This window comes from Monomorium pharaonis, chromosome 7, assembly GCF_013373865.1.
Source record: "Monomorium pharaonis isolate MP-MQ-018 chromosome 7, ASM1337386v2, whole genome shotgun sequence".
NCBI classification, from domain to species: Eukaryota; Metazoa; Arthropoda; class Insecta; order Hymenoptera; family Formicidae; genus Monomorium; species Monomorium pharaonis.
Window position 1 is genome coordinate 14,090,886 of NC_050473.1, and position 22,044 is coordinate 14,112,929.

Here is a 22,044-nt window from a genome sequence, read left to right on the forward strand (position 1 = left end):
CCTTAAATATTCATACAATTTGATATTTCATTATAATGTGTAAAATTTGACTAAAAAAATTAAATTTAACTACATATGGATATTATACTTATCTCAACTGTCTTTATAAACAATACATATTTAGCATACCCGATTTCTATATACTTTATTTACCGCACACTTCTATTATACTGTTCCATCTTTTATCTACATATATCATTCGTACGTACCTACATTAACGTTAAATATATTTATACCGCATTCTTTATCACATTCTCACAAATGAGGAATATAAAATAAAAGAAATATATTTCTGTTTCAGTTATGACCTGCGCGGTAAGCATTCGGAAAAACCGTTGCATTGGAAGGATAAAGACTATCTCAGCGATCGGGCGTTATTCAGGACAACAACGGAACCAGCAACTTTAAGTGTTAACCACGTACAGGAGCAGGACGAAGGCGAATTCAGGTGCCGAGTGGATTTTACCACAAATCCGACTAGAAATTCCAGAATTCAATTGACGGTGATAGGTTCGTATTTTATTTGATATAACATTTAATAATATTTCCACAAAATTTGTATATTTAAAAAATTTACATATAAATAGAGTCATGCAATTATGTTGTGTTTTTTTTATATATTTCTGAACTTTGAGAGTTTTAATGCATAGCATAAAGCATGATTGATAAATACATTTACAAAATTTTCACGATTAATCATAAAAATGCAATTTACTCATTAATTTGATTTCTGATTTAAAAAATATATCTTATAATTATTTTAACATAATTTATATTATAATATGTTTTCGATTCTGTCATTTACTTTGTAGCAATTATTAAAACTTTTATCGCGCTTCGATGTTCACTTTTACGCCAGCATGTCATTGATTCAACCGTCATGCGCAGAGCACCGTGTCAATATTTTAGATAGCTCGACATGAATCGATTAACGCGAATGATCGCACGAATAAATTGCATTTCACGAATTAATTTCATTTAATATTTAAAAATAGATTTACGCTAATAATGAATAACTTCATTTGACGATTATTGAAGAATATTAAAATAATGTTCTGTTATTACCAACGTTTACGAAGTTATAATTTAACGATCGCTGCAATAGGACTTTGATACAATTCTATTATGCCATTACTCGTGAAAATTCATACTCAACGGGAAAACAATGTGCAAGCAAATTCCGTTAGTCAGTTTCACATAGTTAGGATAGTTGAACACGCAATCCTTGTTGCCTCGTTGCGCTTATACCTTGCGTTTTTCGTACTATATCATTCGTATTTCTTAACTTTCCTTATGTTAAGTTAAATCAACTATTATTATATCAAACTCAAGAATATTAAATTTTAACGTGTTTCTCCGTGCAATTAAAGAACGTTAATATATATGTTTCATTTACCAAAATTAACTCACGTTTCTTCCGATCCTGGAAGAATAATTTTTATTAAATTCTTAGTTTGAAAGGATTTTACTTTAATTTTACTGTAATCTTCATTATTGAATTGTTTTATGGATGAAACGCACACTTGTCATTTTCTCACTACTCACGGAATAATCAACAATTCATCGTGTGGCACTCATAATGTGCAGTACGATGTAATTTTTAAAAAGAGAATTATTTTGTTGCAATATTAAAGAAGCATACTTCTCAATTCTGAAAGAAACTTTTTTTTGAAAAAATATTGCAATGCCTTCTTTATATTACAATTCACGTTTCTTTTATCTTTCTTTCTTATAGTTGTTGTCGCAACACCATTTATCTGTTACAAAGAACGTTTGATCTCCGTTTTAAGCGTCAACTGTACACTTCGAGAAACTTAATGTATCCTGGAAAGAAAAGACATGAGATTTTACAAAAGCGACGTCCACCTCGGAATTGGACATTTCTTTCGGCAAAAGGCACTTCTCCGTGCAAAGCGCACATTTCTAGGAAAAGGACTTCGTTACACGATTCCTCAATTTACTGGATGTTCATTTTACGTAGTAACCCTTCGGAAAAACTACTAGTGTGGTCACTCTCCCTAGAGGAATCTTACCGTTACATTAACAGATAAAACCTTTTTCGTACGAGGAAACACTTACTGTCGGGGCAATGTCAGATCGCGAGAAATGAAATATCTACTTTTTGCCAATATTCAAGACTCAGGCAATGTATTTGTGCTTGAACATTTTGCATAGAAAAAGTCATTTAATTAATAAAATGATTAAACTTTTACCAAAGAGACATTTGGAATAAAACGTATGAAGAGTAGACAAGTATGATGTTCATTTGATCAATTAAACATCGAATTTCAACATTAAAGATTTAAGTTAAAAAAACTTATCTTATAGGGCAGCAATTGCAGTTGTTCATCCCGGAGAAAAAAATGTCTTTTTATTTTCGAAATTCTTATATCCGTGAATGTACGCGCTAACAATTTCTCTCGTGTGTCACGTATTAAACATAATGATTTGCTAGGACACATCAACTCTCGCCAATGTGAAACTTAGGTGTTGCAAATTAACCCATTAAATTCCAGCATGTCATTTGTCACACGAAAATGTTCGTTTGAAATATCCCGTTCTTCGACGAAGTTTGTGAACAATGGAGACAGTCGCCGTTGCAAAACCATTTCTCAAGCTTCGCAGAAATTAATAGAGTGCAATTACATCATTTCACAAAATATTTATACCGAAAAATTATAAGTAAAATTTTAAGATGCAAGTTTAATTGTTACAAGGAAATTTACTTAAATTTAAATAACACCCGCAATTTTAATTTTTATTTGTGAACAAAACTTTTATATCGCAACTCGAAGTGATTGTTATCCTTTTTGCATAAGCTTAACTCTCTGCTTTAGCATGCATCTATTGAATCTGCTGCGTAGTCAAGGACTTAATTTTCTGATTCCTAGCTTCCCTCGCTGCTCATATAAAGCTCACTGGTGGATTATGTTAGATCACTCGATATTATAATGGTGCATTAAGTTAAAAGCGTGCAAATACAGCCCTGTTTATTATGTTCTCGTGTAATCAATTATCTCACCGCTATCCGCGGCACAATCCGCGTCGCTGGCAAATGCGAGAGTTCAAGTACCTCGCTAGCATGCGTTTTGATAATTTAGTTTGCGTACGTTCAGAGTGGTTGCCGTATGTTCAGCTGATATTTAGTGGATATTAAGAGGGACGGAAAGGGAATGAGGGAGAGAAAGAGCGATCGCGGTTAATACCGAAGGATCCACTAATATATCGATTACACTCGATACAAAATATAGAGGGTGCGCTAATCCTATTTTCAGAGGTGCTTCACTCGTCGTTATTTCCGGATGGTATCGGGTTTTCACATCGGGACTTTCTCACTTGCACGATATCGTGACCGACAGCTTAACTTTGCGCATCCGTGTTAATCTAGTTTACTTCCCATTCGGTTCACTGGTTTAATTTGACTTATGTATGCATACATGTGCATCCAGGAGAATAATTATAAGAGATGGCAAATATACTCAAGGGCTCAATGGTACAAAAAGATTAATGACTCATTATATAAGACGATTGATTGTGTACTTATCGAATCAACTGAATTATGAAATCCAATCGATTTCATCAAAATGCTTTATAAATGCGAATTTTACACGATGATCCAGCAAAATTATTTTCAGATCTAACAAAATTTTTAGCTGCTTCAGCAAAATCGTCTTCTTTTCGCGTAGGAGTCCCGGTTAAAATTGCGATTGTTAAAAGATTAAAAGGCATTCTAGCTTTACATGCGGAATCAGGTCGGGTTACCATCGATTCATCCAGATCTCTCGCCGTTCGCCATCGTGAATTTTCATAGGGCTAGCCTGTTCCGTTTGGACGGACATCCGACATCCTAACCGCGACTGCAGCCTATCTTCGAAGCAATACGCTCGCCACTCACCTTCTGACGTTCCGACACGCCGCTATTTCCGATATTCAATTGCTAGCGTTTACACGCCACGATAGACCGACCCTTCCACCCGTCCGCATGTCGGAACGAACTATACACGACCGAGAGATTCCCGCGTGACTCTCCTTACGTGCCCTTTTGATACCTCGCGGCGCATTGTTTCCTTGCACGCAAAATGGTTTATTGTACGCGGTAGGTGTACGAATTACCGACATAATAAGAGGTTGCAAGTTATCTCGGAAAGATCGTAGCTGATCTCAATCTAGTTACGAAGAGCGTTTCTCTCGTTTGTGTGGTAAAATTTCTCTAAGATAGTTAGGAAATAGCAGAAAAAAATCACGTTGCAATGTCCATTATTAATTGATACGCATTCGCGATATAACGGGATAGAAAGGAGAAGATGCCGGTCTCTCTCTCTCTCTCCCCCTCTCTCTGCGTCTTCCACTTTACAGTTTCGAATCGAAAATTTCGCCAAACTATTCAGATCGCGCCTTCGTGCTGGTTCACTCGTCCGCACGAATTTCCCGCGGTTACCTGTAACACCTGTACACCTGCTTGTTCGACTATTCGTGCGGCGCTCGTGGCATGAGTATCGTGAATTACTCCTCCCCGGACGCCACTGACTTACATGGAAAGTTTCCTATCTGTGCTTAAATAGCTCGTAGTGGTGTCAGAGGCGGTCAAACTCGAAACCACTCGAACGATTGCCCGCACCAAACGTTGTATCTCGACTGGAAAACACTGATGCATAACGCATAACTGGCAAAAATTATCGAGTTTCGAAATAACGTCGATGATATCTTTTACGAGAGTATTTTTTCATCGCGATAAACCCGCGATGAGAAACTAATTCGTGAAAACTTAATTCGACTTGTCAAGTTTTTTTCAGTTATAATTATATTTCAGTTATAATTATATAGTGCTGTGTAATGCATGACCTGTCGTCTACCGATATACGTTAAAACGCTACAAAAGTATTAAAATTTTAGATTGGCGTATATAACGTATATAAAATTAGATAATTTTATGAAACTGCAATTGGAATGCACTATATTTTATTCAATTGATAAATGAAGTTTATTCATTATTTAAATTATCATTTTACTATATAAATAAAATTATTTATAAATTCCTTTTTCTCTCATTTCTTTAAGTGGCACAAAGTAATTACTTTGCTTTTTCTTCTTTAGGCATTTGGGATACTTGTTACGACAGACTTCACATTTTATCTGGGTTTTTTTTTCTCTGGCTGTTGCAGTACCACCACAGAAACCGAACATTATCGACGAGCGCGGTAAGACTGTCCCAGCGGTGGCCGGCCCTTACGAAGAAGGTGGTGACATGAGACTGCAGTGCCTCGTCTCCGGGGGTAAGTCCTACTTTCTATAATGAGAGACAGGTCGAATGAAAATATCAAGTCTGAGTTAGTATTCTCTGTCGAGGCTACACTCGTAAATACGCCGCGAAAGAGTCACTAGAATAATTGGTACGACCGGTGGGAATGGAGCCCCTTCTGTTTCCATAACCCGTTCTCTCGCTCCCGCATGTAAAACAGCCGCGATCTCATTCATCCCGTAGACCGGAGTCGTGTTATTCTTAGTTATAGCGTCTAATTAAAACTTCACCCGACCGCATTCTGATATTGCGAATAAAGAACATTTCTCTGAGCTCTGACGCGGCGCGGTCGCGAGAATTTCTAAAAATTCTGAACCCGACGTGACCTTTCAACGTTGCACTTTTTACCGTGCATCAGATAATTCTCTCTCTGACCTCGTGGCAGTCACATTGTGTAACAGCTCGATTACACGTTGTCGTTATACGCGTAAACATACGAGTATCTGAAGCCCTGCAAAAAGAACGAAATACATATCACTTTACTGTATAGATTTTCCGAAACACCCTTTGTCCCTTGCGCGCGTTATCTTCGTGTAAATACAGAATTAAAAGAGCATTGTTACCCGGATCGTTAAACGCTTCGACAAAACGTCGAGTGCTTTAACGGCGGTCACGGGTGCATGCATTCGTTTGGCGCTCCCCTTTATTCTATTACATTTTAATATCCGGACGCGCGCGCTGCTGTGTCGGCAAGGCGAAGGCAATAACGATAATAAATTTATTTTTATTACCTTCGCATGCCGCCACCCAAGGGACACGACAGTGTTATGCCACTCTTATACCGCTCTTCACCACCGCCTACATTTCCACTCTACTCTTACAACCCCCGGCGTCGACGCCCGCACAACCCCCTCGCGCCCTCCGCCGCGCCGCGCGTGTTTTTCTGCTTGTCCCTCCCGAACGAAAATAGGTCCGGTAAAAAATAATGAGGTCGCTCCGGTACAAGCTAGACCACCCCTCCGACTCGCCGTCCTCTCTTTAACGGGATATTCACCCTCGAGGGATTATCCGCACGCAACGACCATTATGAATTATGAATTAACGCGCACCGCGCGGCCTACACCGACGTGGGCGGGCAAGTATACGTATATGCACGGAAACTTGGCAAACTCTCGCGGAGAAGTAGTAAGACAGAAAGGTACGCGCGCGATACATTGCATTGTGGATAGCGTGACCGATACGCCGCTGTAGCGCATATGGCTTTCCTGACGAAGAAAACATCAATTCGAGAATTCTTGTATTCTGTAGCTAGGGGTAAATGCCGTAAAATATCACACTTAATAAATATATTTCTTGCAATATTTTGTCTCTTCAAAAATATTCCAGAAACAATAATACATTCTTTATGGAAACTTATGCTTAATTATTTTTACGATATTTTCCAATAATCCAATATTAACTGAGAATAGTCACCTACTTTTTTGCGCAAACGATCACCTCCGATATACAATTTATTTGAAATCATTTTATATATAAATTTATGTTCAATACTCTTTTAAAAGAGTAAAACAAAATGAAAAAACAGGATTCTTGATCAGTAATGAAAATAATTAAACTTTATTTTCACACGCGCGTTATTCGAATGTAAAAATTGCCTCAGGTGACATTCCCGGATTTACCATATTGATAAATTTTAAAGGCGTTATTAATTTCGTCTATTACTACAATAAATAATTTTAATTATAGTTATTGTTTTATCTAATTATTCATTTAGATTTAGAGTATAGATGTCAAAGAATAGCAGTTTATTTTCAATGCAAAATCATATCTCTCAATGCAGCTGAAGCTAGCAGCCAAAGGCAGCAGGCAAACGCCGAGCAGCCAGGGCCGAACGTCATATAGGCGTTTCCAGGGGACACCATTTAATCAAACGTTAAAAATTCCCTGGTTATGAGATTTTCATTTGCGATCGTTATTAATTGTTTAGTGGTTTTTTAAATTGTTAATTACGTTAGTCAGATAAATACAAGGAACGCTGTCTTTAAATTTCTACGAAAATATTTTTTGAAGTCTAGAACGACTTAATTAACCGTATATGAGAAATTTTTATGCAAATGCATTTTTGCAAAACATAGTTGATTACCAGAATAATGCAGCGACTTTTTTGTAAAGTACGTTACCGCTGTTTGCCGCACCCAGAGCCGACGACGAGGACGTAGCGGTTTGACGGCTCCACACGATGAAAACTAATTAAAAAAATATTTATAACAATTAGGAAAATGCACGTCGTCTCGCGAATGATCGATCAGTCGATGGTACGTTACGGAAAAATATTTCCAGCCAAATTTGAAGAAAATCGTACATTGCGTTTAGGCGTGAGAAGCAAAAAACGATGAAAATTAATTTTTTAATTATTTATAACAATTAGGCAAATGCACGTCTTTTTGCGAATGATGGATCAGTCGATTGTACGTTAGAGAAAGATTTTTCCAGTAAAATTTGGAGCAAATCGTACATTGCGTTTAGGCGTGAGAAGCAAAAAAACGATGAAAAGCACTTTTTAAAATATTTATAACAATTGGTAAATTACAAGTCTTGTCGCAAATGATCGATATGTATTATAATGACTAAATTTTATGTAAATTTGTCAAAGTTTGCTAAAAACCTAAAATATTACCATGGAATTTTTAACGTTTGATTGAATGGTGCTCTCGGGTAACGCCTATATGACGTTTGGGCCTGGCCGCTCGTCGTTTGGCTGCTAGCTTCAGCTATATTATCTCTCAGGATTATTATTAATATAATTGTCATTATCCTATCTAAAAAAGGAGATGTTAAATCAAATCGAATTTATTGTTGCCGCTTTTCCGAGATGCTGATTGGCTGTCTCGCTATCTCGTTGTTAAGTGCGTTGTGACTTTCTTCACTTCGTGTCATTTCCAGCTGTCAAACTATTTCGTGTCATTTTCAGCTGTCAAACTGTCACTTTTGATAGTTGATTGAAATAATTACAAAAAATCAGGGAAAAAGAAAAAAGAGCCAAATAAAAAATATACGAGAGGAAGAGAAAGAGAGAGAGAGAGAGAGAGAGAGTGAAGGGGGAGGGAGAAGTAAGAACCCTTTCTAAAAAAGGGCATGGCATCGATACTCGCATCTCTCGAAGTATTGTTGTCGCTTTTCCGCGATGCCGATAGTTCCGGACGCGTACAATAATTTTCTAAAAAGTTCAGGTGAAATAATTAATTAAAACATTTTTTAAACAATTATTTTGCCCGAAACACTTGAATTTCTAAGGCTACACGTCAAGTGCTAATCGAATATCGACAGATCTATTTATTTTAACGTAATTCTCATATAGTTTGGGACGCGTACAATATGTTTCTATAGAGTTCAGGTGTTATAATTAATTAAAACATTTTTTAAACAATTATTTTGCCCAAAAAACTTGAATTTCTAAGGCTACACGTCAAGTGCTAATCGAATATCGACAGATCTATTTATTTTAACGCAATTTCCATATAGTTCGGGACGCGTACAATATGTTTCTATAAAGTTCAGGTGATATAATCAATTAGAACATTTTTTAAACAATTATTTTGCCCGAAAAACTTGAATTTCTAAGGCTACACGTCAAGTGCTCATCGAATATCGACAGATCTATTTATTTTAACGTTTATCTCATATAGTTCGGGACGCGTACAATATGTTTCTATAAAGTTCAGGTGATATAATTAATTAAAACAATTTTTAAACAATTATTTTGCCCGAAAAACTTGAATTTCTAAGGCTACACGTCAAGTGCTAATCGAATATCAACACATCTATTTATTTTAACGTATATCTCATATAGTTTGGGACGCGTACAATATGTTTCTAAAGAGTTCAGGTGTTATAATTAATTAAAACATTTTTTAAACAATTATTTTGCCCAAAAAACTTGAATTTCTAAGGCTACACGTCAAGTGCTAATCGAATATCGACAGATCTATTTATTTTAACGCAATTTTCATATAGTTCGGGACGCGTACAATATGTTTCTATAAAGTTCAGGTGATATAATTAATTAAAACAATTTTTAAACAATTATTTTGCCCGAAAAACTTGAATTTTGTAGGCTAGACGTGAAGTGCTAATAGAATATCGACAGATTTATTTATTTTAACGCAGTTTTCATATAGTTCGGGACGCGTACAATATGTATCTATACAGTTCAGATGATATAATTAATTAGAACATTTTTTAAACAATTATTTTGCCCGAAAATCTTGAATTTCTAAGGCTACACGTCAAGTGCTAATCGAATATCGACAGATCTATTTATTTTAACGTAATTCTCATATAGTTCGGGACGCGTACAATATGTTTCTATAGAGTTCAGGTGTTATAATTAATTAAAACATTTTTTAAACAATTATTTTGCCCAAAAAACTTGAATTTCTAAGGCTACACGTCAAGTGCTAATCGAATATCGACAGATCTATTTATTTTAACGCAATTTTCATATAGTTCGGGACGCGCACAATATGTTTCTATAAAGTTCAGGTGATATAATTAATTAGAACATTTTTTAAACAATTATTTTGCCCGAAAAACTTGAATTTCTAAGGCTACACGTCAAGTGCTAATCGAATATCGACAGATCTATTTATTTTAACGCAATTTTCATATAGTTCGGGACGCGTACAATATGTTTCTATAAAGTTCAGGTGATATAATTAATTAGAACATTTTTTAAACAATTATTTTGCCCGAAAAACTTGAATTTCTACGGCTACACGTCAAGTGCTCATCAAATATCGACAGATCTATTTATTTTAACGTTATCTCATATAGTTCGGGACGCGTACAATATGTTTCTATAAAGTTCAGGTGATATAATTAATTAAAACATTTTTAAACAATTATTTTGCCCGAAAAACTTGAATTTCTAAGGCTACACGTCAAGTGCTAATCGAATATCGACAGATCTATTTATTTTAACGTAATTCTCATATAGTTCGGGACGCGTACAATATGATTCTATAAAGTTCAGGTGATATAATTAATTAGAACATTTTTTAAACAATTATTTTGCCCGAAAAACTTGAATTTCTACGGCTACACGTCAAGTGCTCCTCGAATATCGACAGATCTATTTATTTTAACGTTTATCTCATATAGTTCGGGACGCGTACAATATGTTTCTATAAAGTTCAGGTGATATAATTAATTAAAACAATTTTTAAACAATTATTTTGCCCGAAAAACTTGAATTTCTAAGGCTACACGTCAAGTGCTAATCGAATATCGACAGATTTATTTATTTGAACGTAATTCTCATATAGTTCGGGACGCGTACAATATGATTCTATAAAGTTCAGGTGATATAATTAATTAGAACATTTTTTAAACAATTATTTTGCCCGAAAAACTTGAATTTCTAAGGCTACACGTCAAGTGCTAATCGAATATCGACAGATCTATTTATTTTAACGTAATTCTCATATAGTTCGGGACGCGTACAATATGTTTCTATAGAGTTCAGGTGTTATAATTAATTAAAACATTTTTTAAACAATTATTTTGCCCAAAAAACTTGAATTTCTAAGGCTACACGTCAAGTGCTAATCGAATATCGACAGATCTATTTATTTTAACGCAATTTTCATATAGTTCGGGACGCGTACAATATGTTTCTATAAAGTTCAGGTGATATAATTAATTAGAACATTTTTTAAACAATTATTTTGCCCGAAAAACTTGAATTTCTAAGGCTACACGTCAAGTGCTAATCGAATATCGACAGATCTATTTATTTTAATGCAATTCTCATATAGTTCGGGACGCGTACAATATGTTTCTATAGAGTTCAGGTGTTATAATTAATTAAAACATTTTTTAAACAATTATTATGTTCGAAAAACTTGAATTTCTAAGGCTACACGTCAAGTGCTAATCGAATATCGACAGATCTATTTATTTGAACGTAATTCTCATATAGTTCGGGACGCGTACAATATGTTTCTATAAAGTTTAGGTGATATAATTAATTAGAACATTTTTTAAACAATTATTTTGCTCGAAAAACTTGAATTTTTGGGCTAGACGTGAAGTGCTAATAGAATATCGACAGATTTATTTATTTTAACGCAGTTTTCATATAGTTCTGGACGCGTACAGTGGTTTTTTAAAGAGTTACGGTGTTATAATTAATTAAAACATTTTTTAAACAATTATTTTGCCCGAAAAACTTGAATTTCTAAGGCTACACGTCAAGTGCTAATCGAATATCAACACATCTATTTATTTTAACGTATATCTCATATAGTTTGGGACGCGTACAATATGTTTCTAAAGAGTTCAGGTGTTATAATTAATTAAAACATTTTTTAAACAATTATTTTGCCCAAAAAACTTGAATTTCTAAGGCTACACGTCAAGTGCTAATCGAATATCGACAGATCTATTTATTTTAACGTATATCTCATATAGTTCGGGACGCGTACAATATGTTTCTATAGATTTCAGGTGTTATAATTAATTAAAACATTTTTTAAACAATTATTTTGCCCAAAAAACTTGAATTTCTAAGGCTACACGTCAAGTGCTAATCGAATATCGACAGATCTATTTATTTTAACGCAATTTTCATATAGTTCGGGACGCGTACAATATGTTTCTATAAAGTTCAGGTGATATAATTAATTAGAACATTTTTTAAACAATTATTTTGCCCGAAAAACTTGAATTTCTAAAGCTACACGTCAAGTGCTAATCGAATATCAACAGATCTATTTATTTTAACGTAATTCTCATATAGTTCGGGACGCGTACAATATGTTTCTATAGAGTTCAGGTGATATAATTAATTAAAACATTTTTTAAACAATTATTTTGCCCGAAAAACTTGAATTTCTAAGGCTACACGTCAAGTGCTAATCGAATATCGACAGATCTATTTATTTTAACGTATATCTCATATAGTTCGGGACGCGTACAATATGTTTCTATAGAGTTCAGGTGTTATAATTAATTAAAACATTTTTTAAACAATTATTTTGCCCAAAAAACTTGAATTTCTAAGGCTACACGTCAAGTGCTAATCGAATATCGACAGATCTATTTATTTTAGCGTAATTCTCGTATAGTTTGGGACGCGTACAATATGTTTCTATAGAGTTCAGGTGATATAATTAATTAAAACATTTTTTAAACAATTATTTTGCCCGAAAAACTTGAATTTCTAAGGCTACACGTCAAGTGCTAACCGAATATTGACAGATCTATTTATTTTAACGTATATCTCATATAGTTCGGGACGCGTACAATATGTTTCTATAAAGTTCAGGTGATATAATTAATTAAAACAATTTTTAAACAATTATTTTGCCCGAAAAACTTGAATTTTGTAGGCTAGACGTGAAGTGCTAATAGAATATCGACAGATTTATTTATTTTAACGCAGTTTTCATATAGTTCGGGACGCGTACAATATGTATCTATACAGTTCAGATGATATAATTAATTAGAACCTTTTTTAAACAATTATTTTGCCCGAAAATCTTGAATTTCTAAGGCTACACGTCAAGTGCTAATCGAATATCGACAGATCTATTTATTTTAACGTAATTCTCATATAGTTCGGGACGCGTACAATATGTTTCTATAGAGTTCAGGTGTTATAATTAATTAAAACATTTTTTAAACAATTATTTTGCCCAAAAAACTTGAATTTCTAAGGCTACACGTCAAGTGCTAATCGAATATCGACAGATCTATTTATTTTAACGCAATTTTCATATAGTTCGGGACGCGTACAATATGTTTCTATAAAGTTCAGGTGATATAATTAATTAGAACATTTTTTAAACAATTATTTTGCCCGAAAAACTTGAATTTCTAAGGCTACACGTCAAGTGCTAATCGAATATCGACAGATCTATTTATTTTAATGCAATTCTCATATAGTTCGGGACGCGTACAATATGTTTCTATAGAGTTCAGGTGTTATAATTAATTAAAACATTTTTTAAACAATTATTTTGCCCGAAAAACTTGAATTTCTAAGGCTACACGTCAAGTGCTAATCGAATATCGACAGATCTATTTATTTTAACGTATATCTCATATAGTTCGGGACGCGTACAATATGTTTCTATAGATTTCAGGTGTTATAATTAATTAAAACATTTTTTAAACAATTATTTTGCCCAAAAAACTTGAATTTCTAAGGCTACACGTCAAGTGCTAATCGAATATCGACAGATCTATTTATTTTAACGCAATTTTCATATAGTTCGGGACGCGTACAATATGTTTCTATAAAGTTCAGGTGATATAATTAATTAGAACATTTTTTAAACAATTATTTTGCCCGAAAAACTTGAATTTCTAAAGCTACACGTCAAGTGCTAATCGAATATCAACAGATCTATTTATTTTAACGTAATTCTCATATAGTTCGGGACGCGTACAATATGTTTCTATAGAGTTCAGGTGATATAATTAATTAAAACATTTTTTAAACAATTATTTTGCCCGAAAAACTTGAATTTCTAAGGCTACACGTCAAGTGCTAATCGAATATCGACAGATCTATTTATTTTAACGCAATTCTCATATAGTTCGGGACGCGTACAATATGTTCCTATAGAGTTTAGGTAATATAATTAATTAAAACATTTTTTAAACAATTATTTTGCCCGAAAAACTTGAATTTCTACGGCTACACGTCAAGTGCTCATCGAATATCGACAGATCTATTTATTTTAACGTTTATCTCATATAGTTCGGGACGCGTACAATATGTTTCTATAAAGTTCAGGTGATATAATTAATTAAAACATTTTTTAAACAATTATTTTGCCCGTAAAACGTGAATTTTTAAGGCTGGACGTAAAGTGCTATTCGAATATCGACAGATCTATTTATTTTAACGCAATTTTCATATAGTTCGGGACGCGTACAATATGTTTCTATAAAGTTCAGGTGATATAATTAATTAGAACATTTTTTAAACAATTATTTTGCCCGAAAAACTTGAATTTCTAAGGCTACACGTCAAGTGCTAATCGAATATCGACAGATCTATTTATTTTAACGTATATCTCATATAGTTCGGGACGCGTACAATATGTTTCTATAGAGTTCAGGTGTTATAATTAATTAAAACATTTTTTAAACAATTATTTTGTCCAAAAAACTTGAATTTCTAAGGCTACACGTCAAGTGCTAATCGAATATCGACAGATCTATTTATTTTAACGTAATTCTTATATAGTTCGGGACGCGTACAATATGTTTCTATAAAGTTCAGGTGATATAATTAACTAAAACATTTTTTAAACAATTATTTTGCCCGAAAAACTTGAATTTCTAAGGCTACACGTCAAGTGCTAATCGAATATCGACAGATCTATTTATTTTAATGCAATTCTCATATAGTTCGGGACGCGTACAATATGTTTCTATAGAGTTCAGGTGTTATAATTAATTAAAACATTTTTTAAACAATTATTATGTTCGAAAAACTTGAATTTCTAAGGCTACACGTCAAGTGCTAATCGAATATCGACAGATCTATTTATTTGAACGTAATTCTCATATAGTTCGGGACGCGTACAATATGTTTCTATAAAATTCATGTGATATAATTAATTAGAACATTTTTTAAACAATTATTTTGCTCGAAAAACTTGAATTTTTGGGCTAGACGTGAAGTGCTAATAGAATATCGACAGATTTATTTATTTTAACGCAGTTTTCATATAGTTCTGGACGCGTACAGTGTTTTTTAAAGAGTTACGGTGTTATAATTAATTAAAACATTTTTTAAACAATTATTTTGCCCGAAAAACTTGAATTTCTAAGGCTACACGTCAAGTGCTAATCGAATATCGACAGATCTATTTATTTTAACGCAATTTTCATATAGTTCGGGACGCGTACAATATGTTTCTATAAAGTTCAGGTGATATAATTAATTAGAACATTTTTTAAACAATTATTTTGCCCGAAAAACTTGAATTTCTAAGGCTACACGTCAAGTGCTAATCGAATATCGACAGATCTATTTATTTTAACGTATATCTCATATAGTTCGGGACGCGTACAATATGTTTCTATAGAGTTCAGGTGTTATAATTAATTAAAACATTTTTTAAACAATTATTTTGTCCAAAAAACTTGAATTTCTAAGGCTACACGTCAAGTGCTAATCGAATATCGACAGATCTATTTATTTTAACGTAATTCTTATATAGTTCGGGACGCGTACAATATGTTTCTATAAAGTTCAGGTGATATAATTAACTAAAACATTTTTTAAACAATTATTTTGCCCGAAAAACTTGAATTTCTAAGGCTACACGTCAAGTGCTAATCGAATATCGACAGATCTATTTATTTTAATGCAATTCTCATATAGTTCGGGACGCGTACAATATGTTTCTATAGAGTTCAGGTGTTATAATTAATTAAAACATTTTTTAAACAATTATTATGTTCGAAAAACTTGAATTTCTAAGGCTACACGTCAAGTGCTAATCGAATATCGACAGATCTATTTATTTTAACGCAATTTTCATATAGTTCGGGACGCGTACAATATGTTTCTATAAAGTTCAGGTGATATAATTAATTAGAACATTTTTTAAACAATTATTTTGCCCGAAAAACTTGAATTTCTAAGGCTACACGTCAAGTGCTAATCGAATATCGACAGATCTATTTATTTTAATGCAATTCTCATATAGTTCGGGACGCGTACAATATGTTTCTATAGAGTTCAGGTGTTATAATTAATTAAAACATTTTTTAAACAATTATTTTGCCCGAAAAACTTGAATTTCTAAGGCTACACGTCAAGTGCTAATCGAATATCGACAGATCTATTTATTTTAACGTATATCTCATATAGTTCGGGACGCGTACAATATGTTTCTATAGAGTTCAGGTGTTATAATTAATTAAAACATTTTTTAAACAATTATTTTGCCCAAAAAACTTGAATTTCTAAGGCTACACGTCAAGTGCTAATCGAATATCGACAGATCTATTTATTTTAACGCAATTTTCATATAGTTCGGGACGCGTACAATATGTTTCTATAAAGTTCAGGTGATATAATTAATTAGAACATTTTTTAAACAATTATTTTGCCCGAAAAACTTGAATTTCTAAAGCTACACGTCAAGTGCTAATCGAATATCAACAGATCTATTTATTTTAACGTAATTCTCATATAGTTCGGGACGCGTACAATATGTTTCTATAGAGTTCAGGTGATATAATTAATTAAAACATTTTTTAAACAATTATTTTGCCCGAAAAACTTGAATTTCTAAGGCTACACGTCAAGTGCTAATCGAATATCGACAGATCTATTTATTTTAACGCAATTCTCATATAGTTCGGGACGCGTACAATATGTTCTATAGAGTTCAGGTGTATATAATTAATTAAAACATTTTTTAAACAATTATTTTGCCCGAAAAACTTGAATTTCTAAGGCTACACGTCAAGTGCTAATCGAATATCGACAGATCTATTTATTTTAACGTTATTCTCATATAGTTCGGGACGCGTACAATATGTTTCTATAAAGTTCAGGTGATATAATTAATTAAAACATTTTTTAAACAATTATTTTGCCCGTAAAAACTTGAATTTTTAAGGCTAGACGTAAAGTGCTATCGAATATCGACAGATCTATTTATTTTAACGCAATTTTCATATAGTTCGGGACGCGTACAATATGTTTCTATAAAGTTCAGGTGATATAATTAATTAGAACATTTTTTAAACAATTATTTTGCCCGAAAAACTTGAATTTCTAAGGCTACACGTCAAGTGCTAATCGAATATCGACAGATCTATTTATTTTAACGTATATCTCATATAGTTCGGGACGCGTACAATATGTTTCTATAGAGTTCAGGTGTTATAATTAATTAAAACATTTTTTAAACAATTATTTTGTCCAAAAAACTTGAATTTCTAAGGCTACACGTCAAGTGCTAATCGAATATCGACAGATCTATTTATTTTAACGTAATTCTTATATAGTTCGGGACGCGTACAATATGTTTCTATAAAGTTCAGGTGATATAATTAACTAAAACATTTTTTAAACAATTATTTTGCCCGAAAAACTTGAATTTCTAAGGCTACACGTCAAGTGCTAATCGAATATCGACAGATCTATTTATTTTAATGCAATTCTCATATAGTTCGGGACGCGTACAATATGTTTCTATAGAGTTCAGGTGTTATAATTAATTAAAACATTTTTTAAACAATTATTATGTTCGAAAAACTTGAATTTCTAAGGCTACACGTCAAGTGCTAATCGAATATCGACAGATCTATTTATTTTAACGTAATTCTCATATAGTTCGGGACGCGTACAATATGTTTCTATAAAGTTCAGGTGATATAATTAATTAGAACATTTTTTAAACAATTATTTTGCTCGAAAAACTTGAATTTTTGGGCTAGACGTGAAGTGCTAATAGAATATCGACAGATTTATTTATTTTAACGCAGTTTCATATAGTTCTGGACGCGTACAGTGGTTTTTTAAGAGTTACGGTGTTATAATTAATTAAAAACATTTTTTAAACAATTATTTTGCCCGAAAAACTTGAATTTCTAAGGCTACACGTCAAGTGCTAATCGAATATCGACAGATCTATTTATTTTAACGTAATTCTCATATAGTTCGGGACGCGTACAATATGTTTCTATAAAGTTCAGGTGATATAATTAATTAGAACATTTTTTAAACAATTATTTTGCCCGAAAAACTTGAATTTCTAAGGCTACACGTCAAGTGCTAATCGAATATCGACAGATCTATTTATTTTAACGCAATTTTCATATAGTTCGGGACGCGTACAATATGTTTCTATAAAGTTCAGGTGATATAATTAATTAGAACATTTTTTAAACAATTATTTTGCCCGAAAAACTTGAATTTCTAAGGCTACACGTCAAGTGCTAATCGAATATCGACAGATCTATTTATTTTAACGTAATTCTCATATAGTTCGGGACGCGTACAATATGTTTCTATAGAGTTCAGGTGTTATAATTAATTAAAACATTTTTTAAACAATTATTTTGCCCGAAAAACTTGAATTTCTAAGGCTACACGTCAAGTGCTAATCGAATATCGACAGATCTATTTATTTTAACGCAATTCTCATATAGTTCGGGACGCGTACAATATGTTTCTATAAAGTTCAGGTGATATAATTAATTAGAACATTTTTTAAACAATTATTTTGCCCGAAAAACTTGAATTTCTAAGGCTACACGTCAAGTGCTAATCGAATATCGACAGATCTATTTATTTTAACTGCAATTCTCATATAGTTCGGGACGCGTACAATATGTTTCTATAGAGTTCAGGTGTTATAATTAATTAAAACATTTTTTAAACAATTATTTTGCCCGAAAAACTTGAATTTCTAAGGCTACACGTCAAGTGCTAATCGAATATCGACAGATCTATTTATTTTAACGTATATCTCATATAGTTCGGGACGCGTACAATATGTTTCTATAGATTTCAGGTGTTATAATTAATTAAAACATTTTTTAAACAATTATTTTGCCCAAAAAACTTGAATTTCTAAGGCTACACGTCAAGTGCTAATCGAATATCGACAGATCTATTTATTTTAACGCAATTTTCATATAGTTCGGGACGCGTACAATATGTTTCTATAAAGTTCAGGTGATATAATTAATTAGAACATTTTTTAAACAATTATTTTGCCCGAAAAACTTGAATTTCTAAGGCTACACGTCAAGTGCTAATCGAATATCGACAGATCTATTTATTTTAACGTAATTCTCATATAGTTCGGGACGCGTACAATATGTTTCTATAGAGTTCAGGTGATATAATTAATTAAAACATTTTTTAAACAATTATTTTGCCCGAAAAACTTGAATTTCTAAGGCTACACGTCAAGTGCTAATCGAATATCGACAGATCTATTTATTTTAACGCAATTCTCATATAGTTCGGGACGCGTACAATATGTTTCTATAGAGTTTAGGTAATATAATTAATTAAAACATTTTTTAAACAATTATTTTGCCCGAAAAACTTGAATTTCTAAGGCTACACGTCAAGTGCTAATCGAATATCGACAGATCTATTTATTTTAACGTTAATTCTCATATAGTTCGGGACGCGTACAATATGTTTCTATAAAGTTCAGGTGATATAATTAATTAAAACATTTTTTAAACAATTATTTTGCCCGTAAAAACTTGAATTTTTAAGGCTAGACGTAAAGTGCTAATCGAATATCGACAGATCTATTTATTTTAACGCAATTTTCATATAGTTCGGGACGCGTACAATATGTTTCTATAAGAGTTCAGGTGATTATAATTAATTAAAACATTTTTTAAACAATTATTTTGCCCGAAAAACTTGAATTTCTAAGGCTACACGTCAAGTGCTAATCGAATATCGACAGATCTATTTATTTTAACGTATATCTCATATAGTTCGGGACGCGTACAATATGTTTCTATAGAGTTCAGGTGTTATAATTAATTAAAACATTTTTTAAACAATTATTTTGCCCAAAAAACTTGAATTTCTAAGGCTACACGTCAAGTGCTAATCGAATATCGACAGATCTATTTATTTTAACGCAATTTTCATATAGTTCGGGACGCGTACAATATGTTTCTATAAAGTTCAGGTGATATAATTAATTAGAACATTTTTTAAACAATTATTTTGCCCGAAAAACTTGAATTTCTAAGGCTACACGTCAAGTGCTAATCGAATATCGACAGATCTATTTATTTTAATGCAATTCTCATATAGTTCGGGACGCGTACAATATGTTTCTATAGAGTTCAGGTGTTATAATTAATTAAAACATTTTTTAAACAATTATTATGTTCGAAAAACTTGAATTTCTAAGGCTACACGTCAAGTGCTAATCGAATATCGACAGATCTATTTATTTGAACGTAATTCTCATATAGTTCGGGACGCGTACAATATGTTTCTATAAAATTCAGGTGATATAATTAATTAGAACATTTTTTAAACAATTATTTTGCTCGAAAAACTTGAATTTTTGGGCTAGACGTGAAGTGCTAATAGAATATCGACAGATTTATTTATTTTAACGCAGTTTTCATATAGTTCTGGACGCGTACAGTGGTTTTTTAAAGAGTTACGGTGTTATAATTAATTAAAACATTTTTTAAACAATTATTTTGCCCGAAAAACTTGAATTTCTAAGGCTACACGTCAAGTGCTAATCGAATATCGACACATCTATTTATTTTAACGTATATCTCATATAGTTTGGGACGCGTACAATATGTTTCTAAAGAGTTCAGGTGTTATAATTAATTAAAACATTTTTTAAACAATTATTTTGCCCAAAAAACTTGAATTTCTAAGGCTACACGTCAAGTGCTAATCGAATATCGACAGATCTATTTATTTTAACGTAATTCTCATATAGTTTGGGACGCGTACAATATGTTTCTATAGAGTTCAGGTGTTATAATTAATTAAAACATTTTTTAAACAATTATTTTGCCCAAAAAACTTGAATTTCTAAGGCTACACGTCAAGTGCTAATCGAATATCGACAGATCTATTTATTTTAACGCAATTTCCATATAGTTCGGGACGCGTACAATATGTTTCTATAAAGTTCAGGTGATATAATCAATTAGAACATTTTTTAAACAATTATTTTGCCCGAAAAACTTGAATTTCTAAGGCTACACGTCAAGTGCTCATCGAATATCGACAGATCTATTTATTTTAACGTTTATCTCATATAGTTCGGGACGCGTACAATATGTTTCTATAAAGTTCAGGTGATATAATTAATTAAAACAATTTTTAAACAATTATTTTGCCCGAAAAACTTGAATTTCTAAGGCTACACGTCAAGTGCTAATCGAATATCAACACATCTATTTATTTTAACGTATATCTCATATAGTTTGGGACGCGTACAATATGTTTCTAAAGAGTTCAGGTGTTATAATTAATTAAAACATTTTTTAAACAATTATTTTGCCCAAAAAACTTGAATTTCTAAGGCTACACGTCAAGTGCTAATCGAATATCGACAGATCTATTTATTTTAACGCAATTTTCATATAGTTCGGGACGCGTACAATATGTTTCTATAAAGTTTAGGTGATACAATTAATTAGAACATTTTTTAAACAATTATTTTGCCCGATAAACTTGAATTTCTAAGGCTACACGTCAAGTGCTAATCTAATATCGACAGATCTATTTATTTTAACGTAATTCTCATATAGTTCGGGACGCGCACAATATGTTTCTATAAAGTTCAGGTGATATAATTAATTAAAACATTTTTTAAACAATTATTTTGCCCGTAAAACGTGAATTTTTAAGGCTGGACGTAAAGTGCTATTCGAATATCGACAGATCTATTTATTTGAACGTAATTCTCATATAGTTCGGGACGCGTACAATATGTTTCTATAAAGTTCAGGTGATATAATTAATTAAAACAATTTTTAAACAATTATTTTGCCCGAAAAACTTGAATTTCTAAGGCTACACGTCAAGTGCTAATCGAATATCAACACATCTATTTATTTTAACGTATATCTCATATAGTTTGGGACGCGTACAATATGTTTCTAAAGAGTTCAGGTGTTATAATTAATTAAAACATTTTTTAAACAATTATTTTGCCCAAAAAACTTGAATTTCTAAGGCTACACGTCAAGTGCTAATCGAATATCGACAGATCTATTTATTTTAACGCAATTTTCATATAGTT

The 22,044-nt window shown here is 32.4% G+C and overlaps 1 protein-coding gene across 3 annotated transcripts in view; it reads left to right on the forward strand.

The window, feature by feature from the left end:
- LOC105834897 (nephrin) overlaps positions 1–22,044 on the forward strand; it is a 289,371-nt gene that overhangs the window by 222,389 nt on the left and 44,938 nt on the right. For all 3 annotated transcript variants that reach the window (XM_012677732.3, XM_012677733.3, XM_012677734.3), the window contains 2 exons: positions 302–510; positions 5,163–5,273. In XM_012677732.3, the coding sequence (XP_012533186.1) occupies positions 302–510; positions 5,163–5,273 (320 nt within the window). The remainder of the gene's footprint in view (positions 1–301; positions 511–5,162; positions 5,274–22,044) is intronic.